Below are 24,660 nucleotides of genomic sequence, written 5' to 3'. Positions count from 1 at the left end.
GAGGGGTCCAAGGACCATCTTCCATTGTTTTCCCATGCCATAACAGAGAGCTGGATCGGAAGTGGAGCAGCCGGGACTAGAACCGGCAACCATATGGGATGCCAGCACTGTAGGCAGTGGCTTCACCCCCTATGCCACAGTGCCAGCCTGACACTATCATTCTGATATAACAAAGAAACAATCTTTCTTTTTACTATCATTGATTATTCATTTATTTACCAATATATTACTATTAAGATATTAATCCTCTAGGCTGAAGCCTTAAAAAAGTCAATTAGGGGGCCAGTGTTGTGGTACAGCGGGTAAAGCCATAACCTGAGATGTTGGAATCCAATATGGGTGCACTTACCTCACCAACAAAGATACATGCAGACTGAAAGTGAAAAGATGGAAAAAGATATTCTGTACTAACGGAAAGCAAAAACGAGCAAGTGTAGCCATCCTAATTTCAGAAAAAGTAGATTTTTACACAAAAAACTGTTTAAAAGAGATATAGAAGGGCATTATGCAATGATTAAGGGATCGATTCAACAGGAAGATGTGACTAAAATAAATGTATATATACCCAAATAGAGGGCACTTGGTTAATTAAAAGAAATATTAATGGATCTAAAGAGACACAGGCTCCAATACAATAGTAAGAGGGACTTCAACACACCACTTTCATTAATGGATAGATTAACTAGGCAGAAAACCAACAAAGAAACAACAGAATTAATCAACATTATGGACCAAATGGACCTAACTGATATCTACAGAACCTTTCATCTCACAGTTGGAGAATACACATTCTTTTTCAGTGCATGGAACTGCCTCTAGGATTGACTGCATCCTAGGCCACAAAGCAAGTCTCAGTGAATTAAAAAAAAAAACTGAAATCATTACCTTGCATCTTTTCTGATCACAATAGGATGAAGCTGGAAATTAACAATTCAAGAATCTCTAGAACATTTGCAAATTCATGGAGATTGAACAACATGCTCCTGAATATACAGTGGGTCACAGAAGAAATCAAGAGAAATCAAAAAAATTTCTGGAAATGAATGAAGATGACAATAAAATATATCAAAACTCATGGGATACAGCAATTGGTGCCTACATCAAGAAATTGGAAAGGCACCAAATTAATGAACTGTCAATGCATCTCAAGGACCCAGAAAAAGAACAAACCAAACACCACATTAGTGGGAGGAAAGAAATAATTAAAATTAGAAAAAAAATAGATAAAATCAAAACCAAAAAAATTACAAAAAAATAGTGAAACAAAGAGCAGTTTTTTTAAAAAAACAAAATTGACACATCATTGGCCCAATTAACCAAAAAAAAGGAGGGAGAAGACCCAAATTAATAAAATCACAGGACATGTAGCAACAAATAACAACCAAAATAAAGAGAATCAACAGGAATTACAAAGAGCTGTATGCCAACAAGTTGGGAAACCTAGAAGAAATGGATAGATTCCTGGACACATACAGCCTACCAAAACTGAACCATGAAAACAAAGAAAGCCTAAACAGACCAATAATCAAAATGGAGATTGAATCAGTAATAAAGATCCTCCCAACAAAGAAAAGCCCAGGACCAGATGGCTTCACTGCTGAATTCTACCAGACATTTAAAGAAGAACTAATTCCAATTCTTCTCAAGTTATTCAAAACAATTGAAAGGGAGGGAACCCTTCCAAACTCCTATGAAGCCTTCATTAGCTTAATTGCTAAACCAGAAAGACACAACAGAGAAAGAGAACTATATACCAATATACCTGAAGAACACAGATGCAAAAATTCTCAACAAATCAGTAAATGTAATGCATTTGGCCAGTGGGCTTACTGTGCAACCTAAAAAAACGCAATACAGTTCCAAATACGTGCCAAAAAAATAATGTATTCTAAATGATGATATGTAATTAAAATATTTTAAAATTTACCTTTATTTCTGCTCCTTTTGATTTTTTCTGCCAGTCCCAAACAGTAAGCATATGCTCATTGGAGTCATCAATAACGCATAAATGAACACCTGAATCCTAAAGAAAAGTCAATTAAATGCATTTAAAAATTCCTGAAATAACCTCACTTTCCATGAAATACATATTGTTACAACAGTAAGATCACTGAATAATCTTTAAACTCATTGGTTCTCTGAAACATAACAAACGTCCTATTTAATAAAACTGAATTTTCATCAGAAATACATGTTTCTTCTTTTTTTTAAAGGTTTATTTATTTATTTGAAAGGCAGAGTTACAGAGAGGGGGAGAGACAGAAGAGAGTGACAGAGAGAGATATCTGCCATCTTATGGTTCACTCCCCAAATATTTGCAACAGCTGGGGCTGGGCTAGGCTGAAGTCGGGAGCCAGAAGCTGCATCCAGCGCCCAAACCAGTGCCCATCTGGGATGCCAGTGTTGCAGGTGACTGCTTAAACCACTGTGCTAAAATGCCAGCCCCAAGAGTCTTTTTTTTTTTTTTTTTTTTTTGACAGGCAGAGTGGACAGTGAGAGAGGTAGAGACAGAGAGAAAGGTCCTCCTTTTTTGCCGTTGGTTCACCCTCCAATGGCCGCTGCAGCCGGCGCATCGTGCTGATCCAAAGCCAGGAGCCAGGTGCTTCTCCTGGTCTCCCATGCGGGTGCAGGGCCCAAGCACTTGGGCCATCCTCCACTGCCTTCCCGGGCCATAGCAGAGAGCTGGCCTGGAAGAGGGGCAACCGGGATAGAATCCAGCGCCCCAACCGGGACTAGAACCCGGTGTGCCAGCTCCGCAAGGTGGAGGATTAGCCTGTTAAGCCAAGGCACCGACCGGCCTTAAAATCTATTTTCTATATTTAATTTTTCCACTAGGTTGATTTCTACTTACCATCAGGCATTTCTCTTATTTAAAGATAGCAAATAATTCATTCTGAGGTTATTCTAAGTCCTTTCAGTACCATGTTTGCTTCCTATTGTACATATGGCATTTCCTCAAGGTAGGCAGGAAAAAAAGCACATCATTTCATAATTTTGCTTCTGATCAAAGTTTCATAGTAGATGGAATAAGCTAAAACTAATGTGTCTATTTTTTTTTTAAAGATTTATTTATTTGAGAGTTGCAGTTACACAGAGAGAGGAGGAGAGGCACACAGAGAGAGAGGTCTTCCATCCGTTGGTTCACTCTTCAATTGGCTGCAATGGCTGGCTCCTGAAGCCAGGAGCCAGGAACCAGGAGCTTCTTCCAGGTCTCCCACGTGGGTGCAGGGGCCCAAGGACTTGGGCCATCTTCCACTGCTTTCCCAGACCACAGCAGAGAGCTAGATCGGAAGTGGAACAGCCAGACTAGAACCCGCTACGCCACTGTGCCGGCCCCACTAATGTCTGTTTATAACAGTTTTCTGTGATACACCAGACTTGCGTTAACATGAATAAAGTCCTTGGAGTATTTAACACCAGGAGTTTGACCATGTTATGATTTATCCTCGTAACACATCAGAAAGATGAAACGAAATATTTCACACAAATGACAATGGCATGACTTATGGATCCTCATTAATTTTTTTAAAAGATTTATTTATTTATTTGAAAGTCAGAGCCACAGAGAGAGAGGAGAGGTGGAGAGAGAGAATGAGAGAGAGAGAGAGAGAGAGAGAGAGAGGTCTTCCATCCGATGGTTCACTCCCCAATTGGCTCCAACGGCTGGAGCCGTGATGCTCCAAAGCCAGGATCCAGGAACCTCCCCCGGGTCTCCCACGCGGGTACAGGGGCCCAAGGACTTGGGCCATCCTCCACTGCCTTCCCAGGCCACAGCAGAAAGCCAGATTGGAAGTGGAGCAGCTGGGTCTCGAACTGGCGCCCACACGGGATGCCAGTGCCTCATGCCAGGCTGTCAACCCACTGTGCCAATGCACCGGCCCCTGTGAAACCATTTTCATTCAAATAACTTAAGTCTCTCAGTTTAAGAAATAGATATGAGGGGCTGGCACTGTGGTATAATGGACAAAGCCACTGCCTGAGAAGCTGGCATCCCATTTGGGGGCCAGCTTGAGTCCTGGCTGCTCCATTTCTGATCCAGCTCCCTACTAATAGCCTGGGAAAAACAGTGGAAGATTGCCCAAGTACTTGGGTCCCGGCCACCCACGTGGGAGACAAGGTTGAAGCTCCTGGCTCCTGGCCCAGCCCAGGTCGTTGTGGTCTTCTGAGGAGTGAACCAGCATGGACAACTATTTTTCTCAAAGTATCTCTGATATATGCCTTATAAAGTCTATGGAAACACTGTACTGAAGAGTCAGCAGTACCAAGGAAGGGTAAAGCTTATTACACTTCTCTATGTTTCTCTTAGCATGCATTTGGAATGACTATCTGAACTAGAAAGAGGTTGGAATATGAGCCAATTCAAGATATTAACAATGGTATCAGCAATGGATCAGTTCTCACTACAGAGATTTTTAGAAGGAAAAAAAGTGGTGGAAGTATTTTCTGTCTGTTCTCATATCCTTTTCTAAATATCCTTCTTCCAGTTCATGAGTAGTTGGACCACTGACATTCAGTGCCCACAAGTTAGTGAAACTTCTAACTTTACCCAAATTTATCTTTCTGTACTAAAAGTGTCACTTCATGCATATCCCACAGAACTCCCATAATACAGAATATAGCTGCTGATGGGTAAGTACTAATGAGATAATATTAATGCATAAGTATATTCTAAAGCAAAAATGAGGTCCAATAAAACCTAGCCACTTGCAGAACAAAGTATTATTTGGCCTAGCAGTTAAGATGTAGTTAGAGGCCGGCGCCGTGGCTTAACAGGCTAATCCTCCACCTTGCGGAGCCGGCACACCGGGTTCTAGTCCTGGTTGGGGCACCGGATTCTATCCTGGTTGCCCCTCTTCCAGGCCAGCTCTCTGCTATGGCCCGGGAAGGCAGTGGAGGATGGCCCAAGTGCTTGGGCCCTGCACCCGCATGGGAGACCAGGAGAAGCACCTGGCTCCTGGCTTCGGATCGGCATGATGCGCCGGCTGCAGCGGCCATTGGAGGGTGAACCAACGGCAAAAAGGAGGACCTTTCTCTCTGTCTCTCTATCCACTCTGCCTGTCAAAAAAAAAAAAAAAAAAAAGATGCAGTTAGAAGGTGCACATGCCACACTGGAGGTACAGGGTTCAACCACTTGCATTGGATCTTGACTACTGCTTTCTGCTAATGCAGACACTGGAAGTAGTTGTAATGGCTCAAGTAACTGGGTCCCTGTCGAAAACACAGGACACCTGAATTGAGTTCCCAGTTACTGGCTCTGGGTTTTTGAGGAGTGAATCAAATGGGAGCTATTTGTCCATCTCTCCAATAAGAAAGATATGGATACTACACTGTAAATCTCCTTAATATTTTATAAACATAATAAAATAAAAATAAATGCTTCAGTAAATAACATCTGGCCTTACTCTCCTCTCAGAATGAAGCCTCAGACTTAGATAAGACTATCAAACATAGGGGAGGGCATTTGGCACAATGATTAAGCTGCTGCTTGGGACGCTCAAGTAGTTGGAACCCTGTCATCCACATGAAAGATCTTGAATGAGTTCCTGTAACTCGGCTTTGGCCTGGCCCAACCCCAGGTGTTGCGGGCATCTGGGGAGTGAACCAGCAGATGTGAGATTTCTCTATGTGTTATGTCATGTCTTTCAATCTTGCTGCCTATCAATTTTAATTTAAATAGATTTTTTTAAAAAAAGAGAGAGAAAGGTAGTGGGTATTTGGTACAGCAGTTAAGACACCTCTTGGGATGCCCACAACCCATACTGGTGTGCGTTTGAGTTTTGAATCCTGACTCTATTTCCTATTTCAACTTCTTGTTAATGTGCATCCTAGAAGGCAGAAGGTGATGACTTGACTCATGGAGGAAACCTGGATTGAGTTCCTGGTTGCTGGCTTTAGCCTGGTCCAGCCCTGACTGTTGCAAGTATTTAGGGAATGAACTGTTTCTCTACCTTTTAAACAAAATAAATAAAGAAAAAAAAAATGACCAGACATAAAATTTTAAACACATGTTGTAATTAATTCAGAACAAAGACAATTAATGATTTAGGGAATATAAAGCTTTGATTGTTTCTTTTGTTCAAACATGACACTGAGAAAAGCCGATTTCTACAGAATTGGCCAAATTTTATGTTTGTGAATTTTCTAAATAAAATAGATCTCTTCTATGATCTAAGCTGAAGCTAGAGCATATTTTACTGGCTAATTTCAAACTGCACAATGCCATGTGTACTCCTTTAAATACTTCTTTCAACACTACACCATTATCCTGTAACAGAACAGGGACAAAAATTAAATATAATTCTGTATAGTATCTTGGATCCCATCTAAATCAAAGTTTAGTACTTGGGTTAAAATGCTAGTATTTGGCCGGCACCATGGCTCACTTGGCTAATCCTCCACCTGTGCCAGGTTCTAGTACCAGTTGGGGCGCCGGGTACTAGTCCTGGTTGCTCCCCTTCCAGTCCAGCTCTCTGCTGTGGCCCGGGAGGGCAGAGGAGGATGGCCCAAGTGCTTGGGTCCTTGCACCCACACGGGAGACCAGGAGGAAGTACCCAGCTCCTGGCTTCGGATCAGCACAGCGCCGGCTGTAGCGGCCATTTGAGGAGTGAACCAACAGAAGGAAGACCTTTCTCTCTGTCTCTCTCTCACTGTCTATAACTCTCTCTAACTCTGCCTGGCCCAAAAAAAAAAAAAAAAAAAAAAAAAAAGCTAGTATTTTAGCAATAGCTAATATTAGCAATGACATACAAAACTGAGTTTAACTTCTTTTCTTTCTTCAAAAATTGTTACTTACAGCTTTTGAAAAATCCAGACATCCTACTCCACGCTCAAAAGTTCCAAGTCCAATAATCTGCAGTGTGGACAGACTAACTGAATCCCACACTCTGACGTGGGGTTGCAGGGGCTGCAAAGACATAAGACAGCAGGACTCACTGGTATTGAGGTAGATGCAAATAAATACCACTACCACTTAGAACTACGCACCATCTTTACAAAGTAAGAGGGATTGGTCAGTATCTATTAGGAAATCACTACTAGACTTAGACATGATCCCAAAGATCTTCAGTAAGTATTTTTGTTTTAATAATATGAAAATAATAACAACAGTGACAATAGTAGCAGCAAACAATTTGGGTATTTACTATGTTCTAATAACATTTTTTAAATCTATAACTTGCATTTTTTTAACCTCCTTCATTTATTTTTTACGATACTTCCTAATGAGAAACATGGCTGTAAACTGGTATTTTCTAATAACAGTTTTATGGATTTACCCTCTCAGTTGCAACTATATTCTTTTTTCTTTGAGAGCAAGTTATACTGTTAACTCTCATAATACAATTCTTTGAGGACAGAGGTCCTACACAGTGACTCTTGTTAATTTAACAATTAACACTCTTATGTAAGACATTAGTGATCATCTGAGGCTCTTGACATGTGCTGCCTAGGCTATGGAGGCCTTCTGAACCCACAAACTCTTGTCAATAAATACAAAGCCATAAGCAAAGTAGAAGTTCTCTCCTCCCTTTACAGTAAAGTACCTCCTTCTTTGATGACCATTTCCTTTCCACTAGGGTCTCACCCACAGAGGTCCTTCATGTAGGACATTTTTTGCCATGGTGTCTTGGCTTTCCATGCTTGAAATGCTCTCATGGGCTTTTCAGCCAGACCAGAATGCCTTAAGGGCTAACTCTGAGGTCAGTGTGCTACTTAAAGCAACTGTCATTCTATGAGTCTGCTGTGTGGATACTCTATGAGTCTGTTGCTTCCCATGTTGGAGCATTCACTCCTTTTTAATTCTATTATTATTACCAGACACTTAATCATATCTATATGATTGCTTTAACACTTAATCCTATCCACATCCATATACCATTTAAGTATATCATATATGTTCATTTAAACCTCACAATCCTATTAACTTTAGGTAGTATTATAATTTAACAGATGAGAAAACTAGATATAGAGATTTAAATAATTCTCCCAAAGTTAAACACTTATTAAAAGCCATACAATATAACCTCTCCACATCTTTTCTTTTAAAGAAACTGAACTCATAATATCATGAGTTTATTCATATGTATGTATCAATCATTATTTATGGTCAATGTTGATTCTTAGGAATAAGGAATGTTACACAAAAGGGCCTTGAAAAAGTTCATAAAAAATGTGTACTATGAAAAAAGTATGCATGGATTTCAAAATTTTATGCACAAAATAAATTTGTCTTTTAATTCCATTTTCCTCGAACTTATTGAAGCTACTCAGAAGCGAAACACTTCAAGTGATAACCGTTCTAATCATATTTAAAATCAGGAACTCTGTCAATTAAGGGAAATTGCAATACCATTTGGCAAACACTGGTAAATAATTCTATGTAAAGAAAACTGTGACAAGCTTATCAGACTTCCCATCATTAAAAGTAAATAGTTTCTCTAGGGAGAACACTTTTATTTTAGAAAAAAAAAAATTTAAACAGTATGATTATTTTTTCTCTTTTAAAATGTTCTAATGTTTATTACCTGTTTACACAAGAAATCCTTTAGTAAATTTTACAAGAAAAAAATAAGTGCATTGTGGTTAAAATGATAACTCAATTTTAACAGCAGTATCACCAAGTATAAAACACACAGAACTGTGCCAACTCACCCTTCCATCTTTATCCACTCCAGCAATCTGTCCAGTTGCAATCCTAATTTTGTCAGGGTGTATGGCAAGGCTAAAAAGCAGTATTAACAATAACTTTAAATACTGGAAACATGTGAAACAGCAAAAATGTGCCCTAGTACCAACATTTTTTTAAACAAATAATTTTTTTAAAAGATTTATTTATTTATTTGAAAGCCAGAGTTACAGAGAGGCAGAGGCAGAGAGAGAAAGTCATCCATCTGAGGGTTCACTCCCTAGATGGCCACAACAGCCACAGCTGGGCTGATCCAAGGCCAGGAGCTTCCTCTGGTTCTCCCACGTGGGTGCAGAGGCCCAAGGACTGGAGCTATCTTCTACTGCTTTCCCAGGCCATAGCAGAAAGCTGGATTGGAAGTGGAGCAGCTGAGACTTGAACTGGTGCCCATATGAGATGCTGGCACTGCAGGTGGCAGCTTTACCCGCTACACTACAGCATCGGCCCCAACAAATAATCTTTAATCACAAAAATATTACAATAGTTCTTTGGCAAGTCAAACAAAAATTACTGAAGATTTCTAAGTTTTTTTTTTTTTCTAAGCTATTTTTTTCCCATTTAAAGCTGAACAAACTGATAGCATGTTAAATTTGAAGAAAATATCCACAAGCATTTTTCATTATGCCATATATATATATATATATATATATATGAGATATATATATATCTCTCACCACATAACAATTCTTTTAGGCCATTTGTACTTTTCTACAAAAAAAAAAAAAACAGCAGTGAACATTTGATTATGTATTGCTCATTACTTTCCAGAAGAGCAGTATAAACATTCTAAAAATTTTACAACTTCCTTATATTAACAAAAATACTTAACATTTTGCTGTATTTAATTCAGTTATCTTTTTTATAATTAAAGAGACAGAGGTGCCATCTAGTGGCTCACTCCTCAAACACCCACAATGGCTCAGGCTGGTTGGGTGAAAGCTCCTATCTGGGTGGCAGGGACCCAACTACTTAAGCTATCACCTGCTGACTCTTAGGGTATGAATATTCAGGAAGATAGAATGTCTCAAATGCAGGCACTCTGATATGGAATGTAAGTGTCCCAACTGAATTACTAAGATGACAAAGCCAAAAGCACACCCCCAGATCTTTCTTTTAAAAAGTTAAAATTTCTTGATAAGGGAATACATTTGCATGGTTCAAATATCCACATAGCTATAAAAGAGGGGCTGCTGTTGTGGTGCAGCAGGTTACACCATCACTTGGGACACCTGCACCCCATATCAGAGTGCCAGATTTCAATTCCAGCTACTCTGCTTCCAATCCAGCTTCCCATTAATGGGCCTAGGAAGGCATCAGATGATGGACCAAGTGCTTGTATCCCTGCCACCCATGTGGGAGACCCAGATGCAGTTCTTGGCCACTGGCTTTGGCCAGGCCCTGCCCTGGCTGTTACAGTCGTTGGGGTGTGAACCAACGGATGGAAAAATCTGTTTTTCTCTCTCAGTTGCTCTGCCTTTCAAATAAATACATAAATAAATCTTAAAAGGTATAAAAGAAGATTAAGAAAGGCTTCTTTCTCACCTGCCCCATCTGCTAAGATCTCCTTTACCTCACCCCATCTCTACTCCCTGAAATTCCCTATAAGGAAACCATTATAATTAGTTTATTTGTATTAATAATTCTAGGACATTTTTATATATGTGGAAGCTAAGAGAAACACTTATTTTTTATTTCTTTTTATACAAATGGTAGAACATTGCACAATTATCTTAATCTTTAACATCTGTACTTAAGAAGTTATCTTATGTATCATTCAATATTAATACATAAAGTGCTTCCTTTTTCTCTCTTTACATGTGCATGGAGATGGATGGTTATAACACAACATCACTAGTTAGCAACTGAAAAATATTTAGGCTATTTCTAATCTTTAATATCACAATCAATGCTGTAATAAAGAATTCTGCATACATATTATTCTACAATGCTTCCATCATTTCTAAAAGTCTAGTAATACGTATATATTCTAAGAGTCATATATTAATTTTTCCAAGATAAAGGTAAAAACATAAGAGAAGTTTTTAAATATTGGTAAATGATGGGTTTAAATAATAAATTATTAAGCATAACTGAACAGCAATATTTATTTTTTTCTTCAGATTTTTACTTACTTATTTAAGAGGAAGTGACGAGAGTGAGAGTGTGGGGCCCCATATACTGATTCACTCCACCCAAAAGCCCACAACAGCCAGGGCAAAGTCAAAGCCAGGAACCAGGAACTCACTCTCGGTCTCCCATATGAGTAGCAGAAATGCAATTATTTGAGCCATCATACTGAGGTACCAATTCAAGTTCTGGCTGTTCCAATTCTGATGCAGCTCCCTAGGAAAGCAGAAGACAGTCCAACTGCTTGGGCTTCTGCCTCCCATGTGGGAGAACTAGATGGAGTTCCAGGCTCCTGGGGTGGCCTGGCCCAGTCCTGGATATTGCAGCCATTTGGGGAGTGAACAAATGGATGAAAAGACCTTCTGTCTCTGTTTCTCCCCTAACTCTACTTTTTAAATACATAAAAGAGGAAAGAAGAAAAGAGAAAGAAAAAAGAAGAGAAAGAAAATGTAGGCGGAGGGGCCGGCGCCACGGCTCAATAGGCTAATCCTCCACCTGCGGCACCGGCACACCAGGTTCTGTGAAAGTAGAAGAGATTCCAATAAATATTTAGGGGGGACTGCATTTATTGCTGTAGATATCACAAAAACGGTTTTGGAGGATTCCAAGTCTTTTTTTTTTTTTCTTTCCCTTTTTAAAGTGCCTTCTGCAGAATGTCTGTAATATCTTTATATTCTGAGCTTTGCATAAGAAATTATTTTCAATATTACCAAAATTTTAAAATTTTGAAAGAAAACGATCAAACATTAAATGATACCAACCATTTCACACAGTCTGTATGACCCAGGTAATGTCGTTGAGTTCTCTCTTCATAATTAAATAGTACTACTACTGATGCAATGAAATAAACTATTTCCCCAGTAGGAAGAAGGTAAACATTAGCTCGACAGTCCTTTCCTCGATAACCATATCTTAAAAGATGCAGAGTTAAGGTTCTTAATAAGTGTAATTCTCAGGGAGTTAAATTAACATGCTTTCATGGACACATATGGGAATCATAACTAAGACCAGAACTAGAAAACCTGTATCTTGTCATTATCTTGTGCAATCCTGAGACTTCCAATGTGTTTGAATCTTTGTTTTCTCACTCACTAGACAAATACACTGGGCTCCCAATAGGTATGAGGCACAGTACTGACATGCAGCTCTGAACAAGGCAAATCTGAGGCCTCTATCTCTGAAGTTTATGTGCTGTTATGGAAGACAGAAATAACCACCAAATCTATCATTAGATTATGGAAAGAAAAATAACATGATATGATGAAAAAGCATAAATGGAGGACTTAATTTAGATGGTTAGGGAGAGAAGAAGGGGAGCAAAAGAAGACCTATCTGAGAAAGTGGTATTTATGCCAGACCTAAATGATTTGTAAGGATAGTCATGAAGCTTGAAACACAGAATGTCAGTTAAAAAGATGTTGTACTGAATTACAGGACTACTAAGTTTTCCCAAGCTGTTATCTATATAACAGGGAATAACTTAAAGAGGAGGGCAAGGGGTTATAGGAGAATGGACGCAGACAGCAGAGTTTAAGTTCTTAATTACTTTATGCTTTAGTTTCTTAAAGGTTCAAAGAGAAGCCAAGAATTTCTAGGTGAACTTAGCAAAACTCTATTTTAAACAGTCATGTGAGGCTGGGGTTGTTAACCCTTTTTAATAACTAAAGGAAGTTAAGGTTAACAAAAGAGAATGAGCAGAACCAAACTCAAACAATAGTCTTCCATTCCACTCCAGTGCTTTCCTACCACAGCACCTGCACCAGCTGTGATGTTCATGGGATACTCTTTGCCCTTTCAGAGTATATTAATTTTGACTGCTTTAGATTGCTAATACATAAAAATATGCAAAAGGATCAGAGATGATGTATCCTTTTTAATTTCTCAAGTGGTTTTATATATATATATATATACACAATATAAAGACAATTTTGATTGATTAGAGAAACTAGTTGTTCTTAAATCAGAGACAAAGCAAACAAATCTGCTGTCATGGTAGAGAAGGATACGCCCACTCCAGTTTGAGCTTCTCAGGAGGCAGTTCTGTTCTGATGTCATCATAGTTGTCAATATCAGAAGGAATGAACATTGTAATTGGCCGACCCCGCATAAACATTTTAATATATTCTCCTTCTGTTGAAACACAAGAAAAATATTAAGTCACATGTATTCTTGTATTATCACAATAGGTGGATAATGATACAAAAACAGCTACTTAGTTTTATTCTCACAATATATATTTCTGTTAAACATTACACAGCATACTGAAAACAAAGTGATATTAACAAAGGCCTAGTCAAATATACTGTAAGGGAAAAAAGCACTAGCCATTTCCTTAAATGAGAAAAGCCATTTATAATTAAATATAATTTATCTAATTTGACATATTTCTACAAGAAGGCCAGAGGCTGAGGTAGAAAATGCTAAAGAGAGTAATTTGGTGATGGACTTTTTTAAATTCTTGAAAAGAAGAAAGAAATTATTTGGACAGACAACCATAAAGTCCACCACACTTGATCAACCTACTGATATTTTACTAACACATAAAAAACATAATCTTACAAACTAAAAGGATTTTACACAAAAAAAGAAACAACAGAGGGAAAAGGCAACCTACAGAGTAGGAGAAAATGTTTGTAAACCATATATTTAATAAGGGATTAATATGCAAAATATATAAGGAAATCCTTAAACTGAACAGTAAAAAAACTATTAGGAAAAACTAGGTGAAAGAATATTTCTTCAAAGACATAAAAATGGCAGATACTTGGAAAAATACTCAATATCATTAATCATCAAGGAAATGCAAATTAAAACCTCAATGAGAAATTACATCACACCTGTAAGGATGGCTAGTATCAAAAAATAAGCATTGATGAGTACACAGAGAAGTTGGAGCCCTTGCACTCTGCTGGTAGGAATGCAAAATGGTGCAAATACTATGGAAATCAGAATGTAGGTTTTCTTTTAAAAAAAATTAAAAAGAAAACTACCGCATGAACCAGCAACTCCACTACTAGGTATTTCTGAAAAATAATTGAAATCAGGGTCTTGAAGAGACATTAGCACTCCCATGTTCACAGCAGCATTACCCATAACAGCCAAGATATGGGAACAACCTAAAGATCCACTGACAGATGAATGGATAAAGATACATATATACATTGGAATGAAACTGTTTTCAAAAAGGAATTCTGCAATATATAACCACACAGATAAACTGTCAGTCACATAAAGATAAAAAATATTGCATGGTCTACTTATGTGAAGTACCTAAAATGGCCAAATTCACACAAAGTATAATGGTGGTGAGGGGCTAACAGGAGAGAGAAATGAGGAGTTCTCAACGACTAGCATAATAAAGTCTTGGGCAAGACAAAAGATCATGAGGTCTGCTATGCAACACTGCATCTTTGGTCTACAACAATGCGTTGGATCCATGAAAAATTTAACAGGGCAGATCTCAGGCTTAATGTTCTTATCAAAATAAAAGACAAATCTAGACTCAAACCAGTATTTATAATCCTTTACAAAAGGAAATAATATTTCATGTCACTAAACAAAATAGGATATGTTCTTATTCCTTCAAAAGTAGAAGACACTGGAAGATACCGTGGCACAGAGGATTAAGCTGCTGCCTGTGAGGCTGGCATTCCATCTGAACGATGGTTCAAGTCCCAGTTGTTTGGCTTCTGATCCAGCTCCCTGCTAATGTGCCTGGAAAAGCAGTGGAAGACAGCCCAAGTTCTTGGGCTGCTGCCATCCATGTGGGAGACCTGGATGGAGTTCCTGGCTCCTGGCTTTGACCTGGACCAATCCCGGTCCTTGTGGCCTTTTGGGGAATGAATTAGTGCATGGAAGATTTCTCATTTGCTCCCTCTGCCTTTCAAAACAAACTTAAAAATCTTAAAAAAAAAAAAAAAAAAAAAAGTTAAAAAAGCCAGAAAACAAACAGAGGCAATCCTGCCCCTAGTATTCAGATTACCTACATATAGGTAGGTTTAATAAACATTGACGGTGACTGTGAAATGGTTACAAAATACCCTAAAAGGAAAAAAAGGGACTGAGCATAAAAACATAGGAAATAGCTAGCACTTGCTAACCTAGTAAACAGCATTAGAACCAAACTAAAAATTCAATCACCAACCAGAAGCTATTACTATCTTACTATCTCTAATGAGTTAGGCTACCTACAGAGACAACTACGTGATAATGAAGTAATATACATTAACACGAATCATGAAAAAAAAAAAGGAAAGATAAATTATTTGCTGAATGTCAGCAAGTATTTCTTTGGAGTCAGATTAAAAACTTGCGCTTGGAGGCTGGCATTGTGGCATAGTGGACAAAGCTATCACTTGCAATGCAGTCAGCCCACATGGCTATTGGTTCATGTCCCAGCTGCTCACTTTCAATTCAGCTCCCTGCTAATGGCCAGGGAAAAACAGTAGAAGATGGCGCTAGTACTTGGGTCCCTGATACCTGGAAGATACCTGGAAGAAGCTCCTGGTTCCTGGCTTTGGCTTTGCCCAACCCTGGTTGTTATGGCCATTTGGGGAAGGAACCAGTGGATGGAAGAGCTTTCTCCTTCTCTCTCCCTCTCTCTATCTGCTTTCGAATAAATAGATCTTTAAATTTTTTTAAAAATTGTACTTGTTATGGGAAGTTCAAACTCTTTTTATTATTCCTGACAGTGTGCTCACCCTCAAGGTTTGATCTAAGAACAGACTAAACCTCCCACACCATGGCTCTAACACCACATGATGTCTGTCTGTATCACTTCTGAATCCAAGAGTGGGCTCTGCTTCCTGATGATTTTTAGCACAGCTGGACTTTGCTGATAATTTAATGACTACCAGCTGCAGATATCCCTCCTGCAATCATCCTTACCCACATCATCTTGTCCCTTTCCATATAGTTCACTCTTTTAGGTGTTGATTTATTACATAATTTTTCCCTCTAGCATTTTATCATAAATATTTTAAGGAAGATATCCTGTCCTTTTGAATTTCTCACACGTTCTTTGATCAGAGGCACCATAAATGTCTTCTCAATGAAAAATAAAACATTTAATAGATGCTTCTATTCCCACTCAGAACGGAAAATATATATAGCAAAGGAAAACAATTAGCTGTAATATGCAACAACAAAACAAATGCAATGACAGCTCAGAATACCATGTTAATTCACTTTTCAACCATCAAGCACACAATCAAATGGGAAAGTAAAGAGCTATCTAGTGCTTAACTAACTTTCCCCATACAAAATGAAAATGGCAATGTGCACTAGGATGAAGATGCTTTCTCTGCCTGTCAAGCTGGCAGTATCCACACTAGAGTTAGAGACTAAAAAAGTAATTCTTCCAACAATTCCTGGCACTGAGAGGCAGCACATTTTAGCAGAAAACAAAAGACTGTAGTTTACTTCCTTAAAAAAAAAAATTCTGTAGGATAACATTGATACAACTGCTAGTTCATTTCTTTGTATAGACATAGTGTTAGAACTGAAAGAAATCTTAAGAGTTCACTTAATCTAACTTCCTATATCACAGAAAGGGAAATCAAGTTAAATGAATTTTTAAGACTGTGTTCTAAAATTTTATTATTTAAAATTTTGGAAATATTCACTCTAAATCTATGTAAGTATAAAATACATACCAGAATTTTGACAAGTTAATATGAAAGATATGTAAAATACCTCAATAAGTTTTTATATGGATTATTAAACAATTTAACTTTTCTCTTTGTAATTTCTAAAAATTTACTACATGACTTTATATTACATATGTGTTATACATTGTATTTCTGCTGGACAGTGCTGTTTAGGCAGTAGTGAGGTCCCCAGGCTGGTCTACAGAACACAAGTGACCTGATGGCATAGCTTACTTAAAATCCAAATAACACTGGTTTGCGGTCTGGATGCCAATAGCTGGAAATCAGGGAATGTAGTGAAGGACAAGGATGTTTCTGCTTTATTGTCTTTGGGAAGAATCAATGTTTATGCAACATCTGAAACACTTGATATTGAATTATCTGTGTCATGCCCAGTTTCCTCAGGTTTTGCTTTCCTGCCTTGGTATTTCCTTTACTCTGTGCAAGCCCTCAAACTACAAAATGCTCATCCTATTTCCTAATCAACAATCGGTTTTGAAACTGCTCTCTCAGATATTCTCAGAAGGGCAGTAAGCCTGAAACGATCCATGTTTTTATGTATAAATAACTGGTTACTAAAGTTGTTTAATTATTTACAAGGCACTTATCAAAATTTATTAATCTTTCACAAATTGTAAAAAGTGATCTCCACTCCAATATCAGTTCTGCTCCTGTTTTCACGATTAGCTCCATCTCTGGATTCAACATTTTGGCAACAGCAGAGTATTGGAGATTTGGCTTTCGACTGCAGTCATTTGTGTAAGGGGTACTACCTGCACAGAGCCTTCTGAATAGTTAGAATGCTTATGACTTGGCCAGCGTTGTGGCTCACTAGGGTAATCCTCCGCCTGTGGCGCTGGCACCCTGGGTTCTAGTCCTGGTTGCTCCTCTTCCAGTCCAGCTCTCTGCTGTGGCCCGGGAAGGCAGTGGAGGATGGCCTTAGTGCTTGGGCCCTGCACCCGCATGGGAAACCAGGAGGAAGTACCTGGCTCCTGGCTTTGGATCGGAGCAGCGTGCCGGCCACAGCGGCCATTTGGGGGGGTGAACCAACGGAAGGAAGACCTTTCTCTCTGTCTCTCTCTCACTGTCTAACTCTGCCTGTCAAAAAACAAAAACAAACAAACAAAAAAAGAATGCTTATGACTTAAAGCATCTTTCTCCCCAAAAGTTGCCACTTTAGTTCATTCTTCTTGGTATTTTATAATCTTCAGAATGAAACAGCCTTTCCCAAAATGAATTTTGAGATTTATATTTGACTAAAATGCTGCAGAGTATGATGCTACTAAATTTCTGCAAATATATAATTAAAAAGAATTTGTAGTTTCAGCCTTTTCTCTGATACTTTGTTTTATTCTACAACCACAGAATTAAAGAACAGAAGATAATCAAGAACCTAGAAATACTTACTACAATTTTATAGTAGAAAGTAACAAAGACCATTTTTGAAAGGATAAATTATTCTCAAATAGCTCTTTCATTCAGGGCTGGCACTGTAGTGCAGCAGGGAAAGCCATTGCCTTCAGCACTGGCATCCCATATGGGCACCGGTTCAAATGCTGGCTGCTCCACTTTTTTAAAAAAACTTTTATTTAATAAATATAAATTTCAAAAGCACAACTTTTGGATTATAACAGTTTGGGGTAACCACCCTCCCAGCTGCAAACCATCCCATCTCCTACTCCCTCTCCCATCTCATTCTTCATTAAGATTCATTTTTAATTATCTTTATATACAGAAGATCAGCTTAGTATATACTAAGTAAAGATTTTAACAGTTTTCACCCACACAGGCACACAAGTTTTACCGTTAATTTGCATAGTACAACATATTAAGAACAGAGATCCTACATGGGAAGTAAGTGCACAGTGATTCCTGTTGTTGATTTAATAACTGACACTCTTATTTATGATGTCAGTGATCACCTGAGGCTCTTGTCATGAGCTGCCAAAGCTAGGGAAGCCTTTTGAGTTCACAAACTCTGACTTTATTTAAACAACACCATAATCAAAGTGGAGAAAGGTACCCACTTCTTTGATGGCCCATTCTTTCCACTGGCATCTCACTCACAGAGATCTTTCATTTAGGTCATTTTTTTGCCACAGTGTCTTGGATTTCCATGCCTGAGAAACTCTCATGGGCTTTTTTAGCCAGATCTGAATGCCGTAAGGGCTGATTCTAAGGCCAGAGTGCTGTTTAGGGCATTTGCCATTCTATGAGTCTGCTGTGTATCCTGCTTCCCATGTTGGATTGTTCTCTCCTTTTTAATTCTATCAGTTATTATTAGCAGACACTGGTCTTATTTATGTGATCCTTTTGACACCTAATCCTATCTTTATGATCAATTATGAACCTAAACCGATCACTTTAACTAGTAATATGGCATTGGTACATGCCAACTTAATGGAATTTGGAATCCCATGGCACGTTTCTAGCTCTACCATTAGGATTAAGTCTGAGTGGGCTGCTCCACTTCTGATTCTGCTCTCTGCTAATGCACCTGAGACAGCAGTGAAAGATGCACCAAGTACTTGGGCCCCTGCACCCATGTGGGAGACCCAGAAGAGGCTCCTGGGTTCATCCTGTCCCAGCATCAGCCATTGCAATCATTTGGGGAGTGAACCAGCCAATAGAAGATATCTCTCTCTTTCTCTAACTCTACCTTTCAAAGAAATAAATCTTAAAAAACAAACAAACAAACAAACAAAAACCTTGTAAACAAAATTCAAGAAGCTTGAATTTTAATGCTCTATCTTTTAAAAAACAAAAACAAAAAACCCTGAGTCAAATAAAGCAAAAACTGAAGATGAAATAAATCTGAGTGGTCAGTGTATGGGTACTAACTGTATTATTTGCAAACATTTTAAGAAAGATGAAAATATTTCACAATCTTTGGAAGGTTTAGAAGGCATTATTAAAGGAAGTAAGAAATGGATCATTTTTGGTGAAACTGTTCCTTGGAGAACCAATTATGAATACAGTTCATGGACGTGGTATTAGAGTTACTATGCTTTTCTTTGCAATGCTGGTATATGACATTAACAAGCTGTAACCTTTTTCTGCTAACCCTAATCACAAATTTCAATTTCTTTTCAAAGTGCTTGTGGAAAACAGTAACAACTGATAGAGTTTGCAATATAACATGAAGTCTAAGTGCCACAATGGGATAAAATGGATTTTTCATTTTTTAAATTTATTTTTCTTTTATTTATTTATTTAATTTGACAGGCAGAGTTATAGACAGTGAGAGAGAGACAGAGAGAAAGGTCCTCCCTCCATTCGTTCACTCCCCAAATGGCCGCTATAGCTGGAACTGCGGCGATCCGAAGCCAGGAGCCAGGAGCCTCTTCCCGGTCTCCCATGCAGGTGCAGGGACCCTAGCACTTGGGCCATCCTCCACTGTCTTCCCGGGCCACAGCAGAGAGCTGGACTGGAAGAGGAGCAACTGGGACTAGAACTGGCACCCACATGGGATGCCAGTGCCGCAGGCGGAGGATTAACCCAGTGAGTGACGGCACCAGCTCAACAGGATGGATTTTTAACTAAGAGAACATCTCTGTTAACGGACACAGTTGAAAAACAGAATTGGAAATGGTGGAGTTGGCACTGTGGCACAGAGGGTTAAGCTGTTGAATGGTATGCAACATTCCATATTTGAGCACCTAGGATCAAGACCTGCCTCCAAACCAGCATATAATTAATACATCTGCAAGACAGAAGATCATGGCCCAAGAACTTGGGTTCCTGTCTCTGATGTAGGAGATCCAGATGTAATCCCTGGCTTCTGGTTCTGGCCTAGCTCAGCCCTGGCTGCTGCACGCATCTGGGGAGTGAACTAACAGATGGAAGATCTCGCTCTCCATATATTACTGTGCCTTTTAGATAGATATAGATAGATAGATAGATATAGATTAAAAAAAAAAAGTGTTCTAGTTCAGATTTCTCTTAAAATCACTTATGTCTATGGTTGTGAAATACACTATTTGTTGGGGCTGGCGCCGTGGCTCACTTGGTTAATCCTCCACCTGCGGCACCGGCATCCCATATGGCTAACAGGTTCTAGTCCCGATTGCTCCTCTTATAGTCTAGCTCTCTGCTGTGGCCCGGGAGGGCAGTGGAGGATGGCCCAAGTGCTTGGTCCCCTGCACCTGCATGGGAAACCAGGAGGAAGCACTTGGCTCCTGGCTTCGGATTAGCACACCCCTCTCTGAATTCTGGCTACAATCTCAGTAGCAAGAATCTATCCAATTGGGCCTGGCACTCTGGCTGTAGCGGCCATTTGGGAGGTGAACCAACGGAAGGAAGACCTTTCTGTCTGTCTTTCTCTCTCACTGTAACTCTGTCAAATAAATAAATAAATACATACATACACTATTTGTAAATGGCTTTAAGCACAGTATAATAAATAAGCACAACTAGATGTGCTCTTATGAAAAGTCATATTTGCCATGGGCAGAGAAATCATGTGGGGCCTTTTTTCTTAGCTGAAAGTAAGGAAAGAGGATGTCAAGAACACATATTCTCGGAAGTTGGGATGGTTTCTATTAAAAAAATATTGGACATATCTTACACATATTTTAATCTGGCATACTGCTCCCAATCACAACATCAAGAAATCACATTTTAGCTTCTTGGGGACTTAAAAAGTTCTCTAACAGAGAAACTACCTCCTTTTTTGGGGCTCCTTCTAAACTACAGAGAATACTTGGACGAAACCCAGGCACAGGGATCCAAGTTATGTTTATATAACCTATTAAAACAGGTCAGTATCTAAATTTTAGAACTAAGTACATATATCCTTTAGAAATACAGTATTTGGTTTCCTTTCCTGCTTATACTAACCAGACTTAAAACTAGCACCCCTCTCTGAATTCTGGATACAATCTCAGTGGCAAGAATCTATCCAATTGGGCCTGGCATTGTGGCGTAGCGAGTAAAGCTGCCGCCTGCAGTGTCGGTATACTTCATGGTTGCCGGTTTGAGTCCCAGGTGCTCTACTTCCGATCCAACTTTGCTGTGGCCTGGGAAAGCAGTAGGAAATGGCCCAAGTGCTCGGGACCCTTCACACACGTGGGAGACCCAGAGGAAGTGCCTGGCTTCTGGTTTTGGATCAGCGCAGCTCCGGCCCTTGCGGCCATCTGGGAAATGAACCAGTGGATGCAAGGTCTCTCTCTCTCTGCCTCTGCCTTTCAAATGAATAAATAAATAAATCTTAAAAAAAAAAAAATAAAAGAATCTATCCAAAGTTCAATTAAGGGCTTCTGACTTTTTGGTGGTCTCAAACTGCACATTCCCTTTCTTTAAGATTTATTTATTTTGAAAGGCAGAGTGAGAGTGAGAGAGTGAGTGAGAGTGAGAGTGAGAGAGAGAGAGAGAGAGAGAGAGGTCTTCCATCCATTGGTTCACTCCCCAGATGGCCACAACAGCTGGAGCTGTGCCAATCCAAAGCCAGGAGCTTCTTCCAGATCTCCCACGCAGGTACAGGTGCCCAAAGACTTGGGTCATCTTCTACCGCAGGCGGCAGCTTTACTCGCTACACCACAGTGCCAGCCCCCAAATTCTCTTTCAATGGTGACATAATATACAGTGTCAGAAGGACAATGCTATTCTAAGTCCTTATACATAAAGTTTAGCTATTCTTTCAGGTATAATGCTCAGTTTACATGGGTATGACCAGGTTTTAGGACACAGAGACAGAGCAAGAATGCTGGTTCAATACCCAATACCAGCAGCAGCCAGGGAAGCCAGGAACCAGGAACTCCAAATGGGTCTCGCACATGGGTGGCCGGAACCAAGTTCTCAGACCAACATCTGTTCCCTTCCAGGTGCATTAGTAGGAAGTTTAAATTTTAGAATTAAGTACATATCCTCCTCCCATTTCATAAATGAGTTTACATAACTTATTTTTAAGTTATTTGAGCATGGGGCCAGCGCTGTGGCGAGTAGGTTAAGCCTCCATCTGTGGTGCCGGTATCCCATATGGGCGCCAATTCATGTCTTGTTTGCCTTTCTTCTGATCCAGCTCTCTGCTATGGCCTGGGAAAGCAATAGAAGATGGCCCAAGCACCTGGGCCCTGCAACAGCACAGGAGACCTGGAAGAAGCTCCTGGCTCCTGGCTTTGTATTGGCCCAGCTCCGGCCACTGTGGCCATTTGGGGAGTGAACAGCAGACGGAAGACCTCTCTGTCTCTCCCTCTCTTTGTCTATAACTTTATCCCTCAAATAAATAAAATCTTCAAAAAAATTTTTGAGCAACCATTTGGCTACAACAAATTGCCAAAAGATTTTGAGACCATATGTATTTCAAGATGACTTTTAACATACCCTTCATTTGAAGCCATTTTTATTTATTTTGTTTTGAGAGGCAGAGAGATTGAATAACAGATACAGGAGGCCCAATCCACTGGTTCACTTCCCAAATGACAGCAATGGCCATGGCTGGGCCTGGCTGAAGCTGGAAACCTAATGGGGGTGGAGGAGAGTGTTCTTCCATCAGCAGGTTCAATCTCCCAAATGTCTCCAACAACCAGAGGTGGGCCACGTTGATGCTGAGAACCCAAGTAGTTGGGCCATCATCTGCTGTCTTCTCGGGTGCATTAACAGAAAGCTGGATTGGAAGCAAGCAGCCAGCATTCTGATAAAAGCACTAGCACGCTCATATGGGGTGCAGGCATCTCAAGAAGCAGTTTAACCTGCTATACCACAATACCTTCCCTAAATGTGTGGGCATCTTAATCACTAGGCCAAACAGCCATCAGTGAAGCCATTTTTCTGATGGGTCTCTAGTAAGAAATAGTCAATTAATTCTCAATTTTGTAAGGTATTATGATTGTACTTTATCTTAGTATAGCTGTACAGTTAGGACATTACTACACTGATAGTTGAGCAAAAATCAATCTAATCCTAGAGCAGTGAGGCTGCACTATAAGAGGAAGTAAGAGAAGGACTTGGTGATTTATGAGTTCCCTTTTTCTCCAATAAGAAAATTTGTTTTTTGTGGGGGTCTCACTCATTCAGGCTCTTCACATGAACAATTAATTATTTGCTAATTTTAAAGAGCACTAAGTTTAAGATCCAGTAATCCCACCACTGGATTAATACGTAAAGGAAATGAAATCGGTATGTCAAAGAGGTATCTTCTCTCTTGGGTATGTTGCAGCAGTACTCATAATAGCCAAGATTTGGAATCAACCTAAGGGTTTGTCAATGGATGAACTGATATAAAATATGTAGAATATATACAAAACAGAATACTATACAGCTGTTAAAGAGGAAACCTTGCCATTTGTGACAACATGGATGAACCTGAATGACATCGAGTGAAATAAGCCAGGTACTGAAAGACAAATACTTCTCACTTAATACATACAATCTAAAAGAGTTGATCTCCTAGAAGCAGAGAGGAGAATGGTGGTTACCAGGATCTGGGGTGGATGGTGGGGAAGGAAGTTCAGGAGATGTTGGTCAAGGGATAGAAAAATCACAGGTACAAGAGATCCATTATAGAGAAGGCTGATTAATGACGATACACTGTATTCTTTTTTTTTTTTTTTTTGGACAGGTAGAGTTAGACAGAGAGAGAGAGAAAGGTCTTCCTTCTGTTGGTTCACTCCCCTAATGGCCGCCACAGCCAGTGTTGCGCCAATCTGAAGCCAGGAGCCAGGTGCCTCCCCCTGGTCTCCCATGCGGTGCAGGAGCCAAAACATTTGGGCCACCCGGGCCACAGCAGAGAGCTGGATCGGAAGAGGAGCAGCCTGGACTAGAACCTGGCAGCCATATGGGATGCCGGCACCGCAGGCGGAGGATTAACCAAGTGAGCTATGGCGCAGGCCCCGATATTCTGTATTCTTGATAAAGTCTAAGGATGTGAATGTTAAGTGTTCTCACAACACAAATAGGAACTATGTGAGGTATTATATTTGTTAATTAGCTTGATTTCATTATCTTGCAATGTATATGTACTTTACAACATCATACTGGACATGATAAACACATATTATTTCATCTGTCAATCTGAAAAATACACAGAATTAGTTTGAGATGCTACAAGAATGATGTAAGATAATTTAAGCCTGTAAAGACAGTAACATATAAAAGTTTGAGAACATTTCTACTCTGGAAATAATGAGAAGATATAGCACTTATTTTCCTTATTTAAAAAATATATTTTATAACCACTGTAAGGACGAGCAATTTAACAGCTAT

The 24,660-nt window shown here is 39.4% G+C and overlaps 1 protein-coding gene across 4 annotated transcripts in view; it reads right to left on the bottom strand.

Annotated features, from left to right (window-relative positions):
• The window catches only part of EML4 (EMAP like 4), a 174,651-nt gene that overhangs the window by 44,989 nt on the left and 105,002 nt on the right, over positions 1–24,660 (bottom strand). For all 4 annotated transcript variants that reach the window (XM_062209337.1, XM_062209338.1, XM_062209339.1 and 1 more), the window contains 5 exons: positions 12,817–12,940; positions 11,572–11,721; positions 8,650–8,719; positions 6,794–6,904; positions 1,928–2,023 (listed from right to left, as the gene is read on the bottom strand). In XM_062209337.1, the coding sequence (XP_062065321.1) occupies positions 1,928–2,023; positions 6,794–6,904; positions 8,650–8,719; positions 11,572–11,721; positions 12,817–12,940 (551 nt within the window). The remainder of the gene's footprint in view (positions 1–1,927; positions 2,024–6,793; positions 6,905–8,649; positions 8,720–11,571; positions 11,722–12,816; positions 12,941–24,660) is intronic.

The sequence above is a fragment of the Lepus europaeus genome, chromosome 13 (genome assembly GCF_033115175.1).
Source record: "Lepus europaeus isolate LE1 chromosome 13, mLepTim1.pri, whole genome shotgun sequence".
NCBI lineage: Eukaryota > Metazoa > Chordata > Mammalia > Lagomorpha > Leporidae > Lepus > Lepus europaeus.
This window is presented reverse-complemented; position numbering and strand designations above follow the sequence as displayed.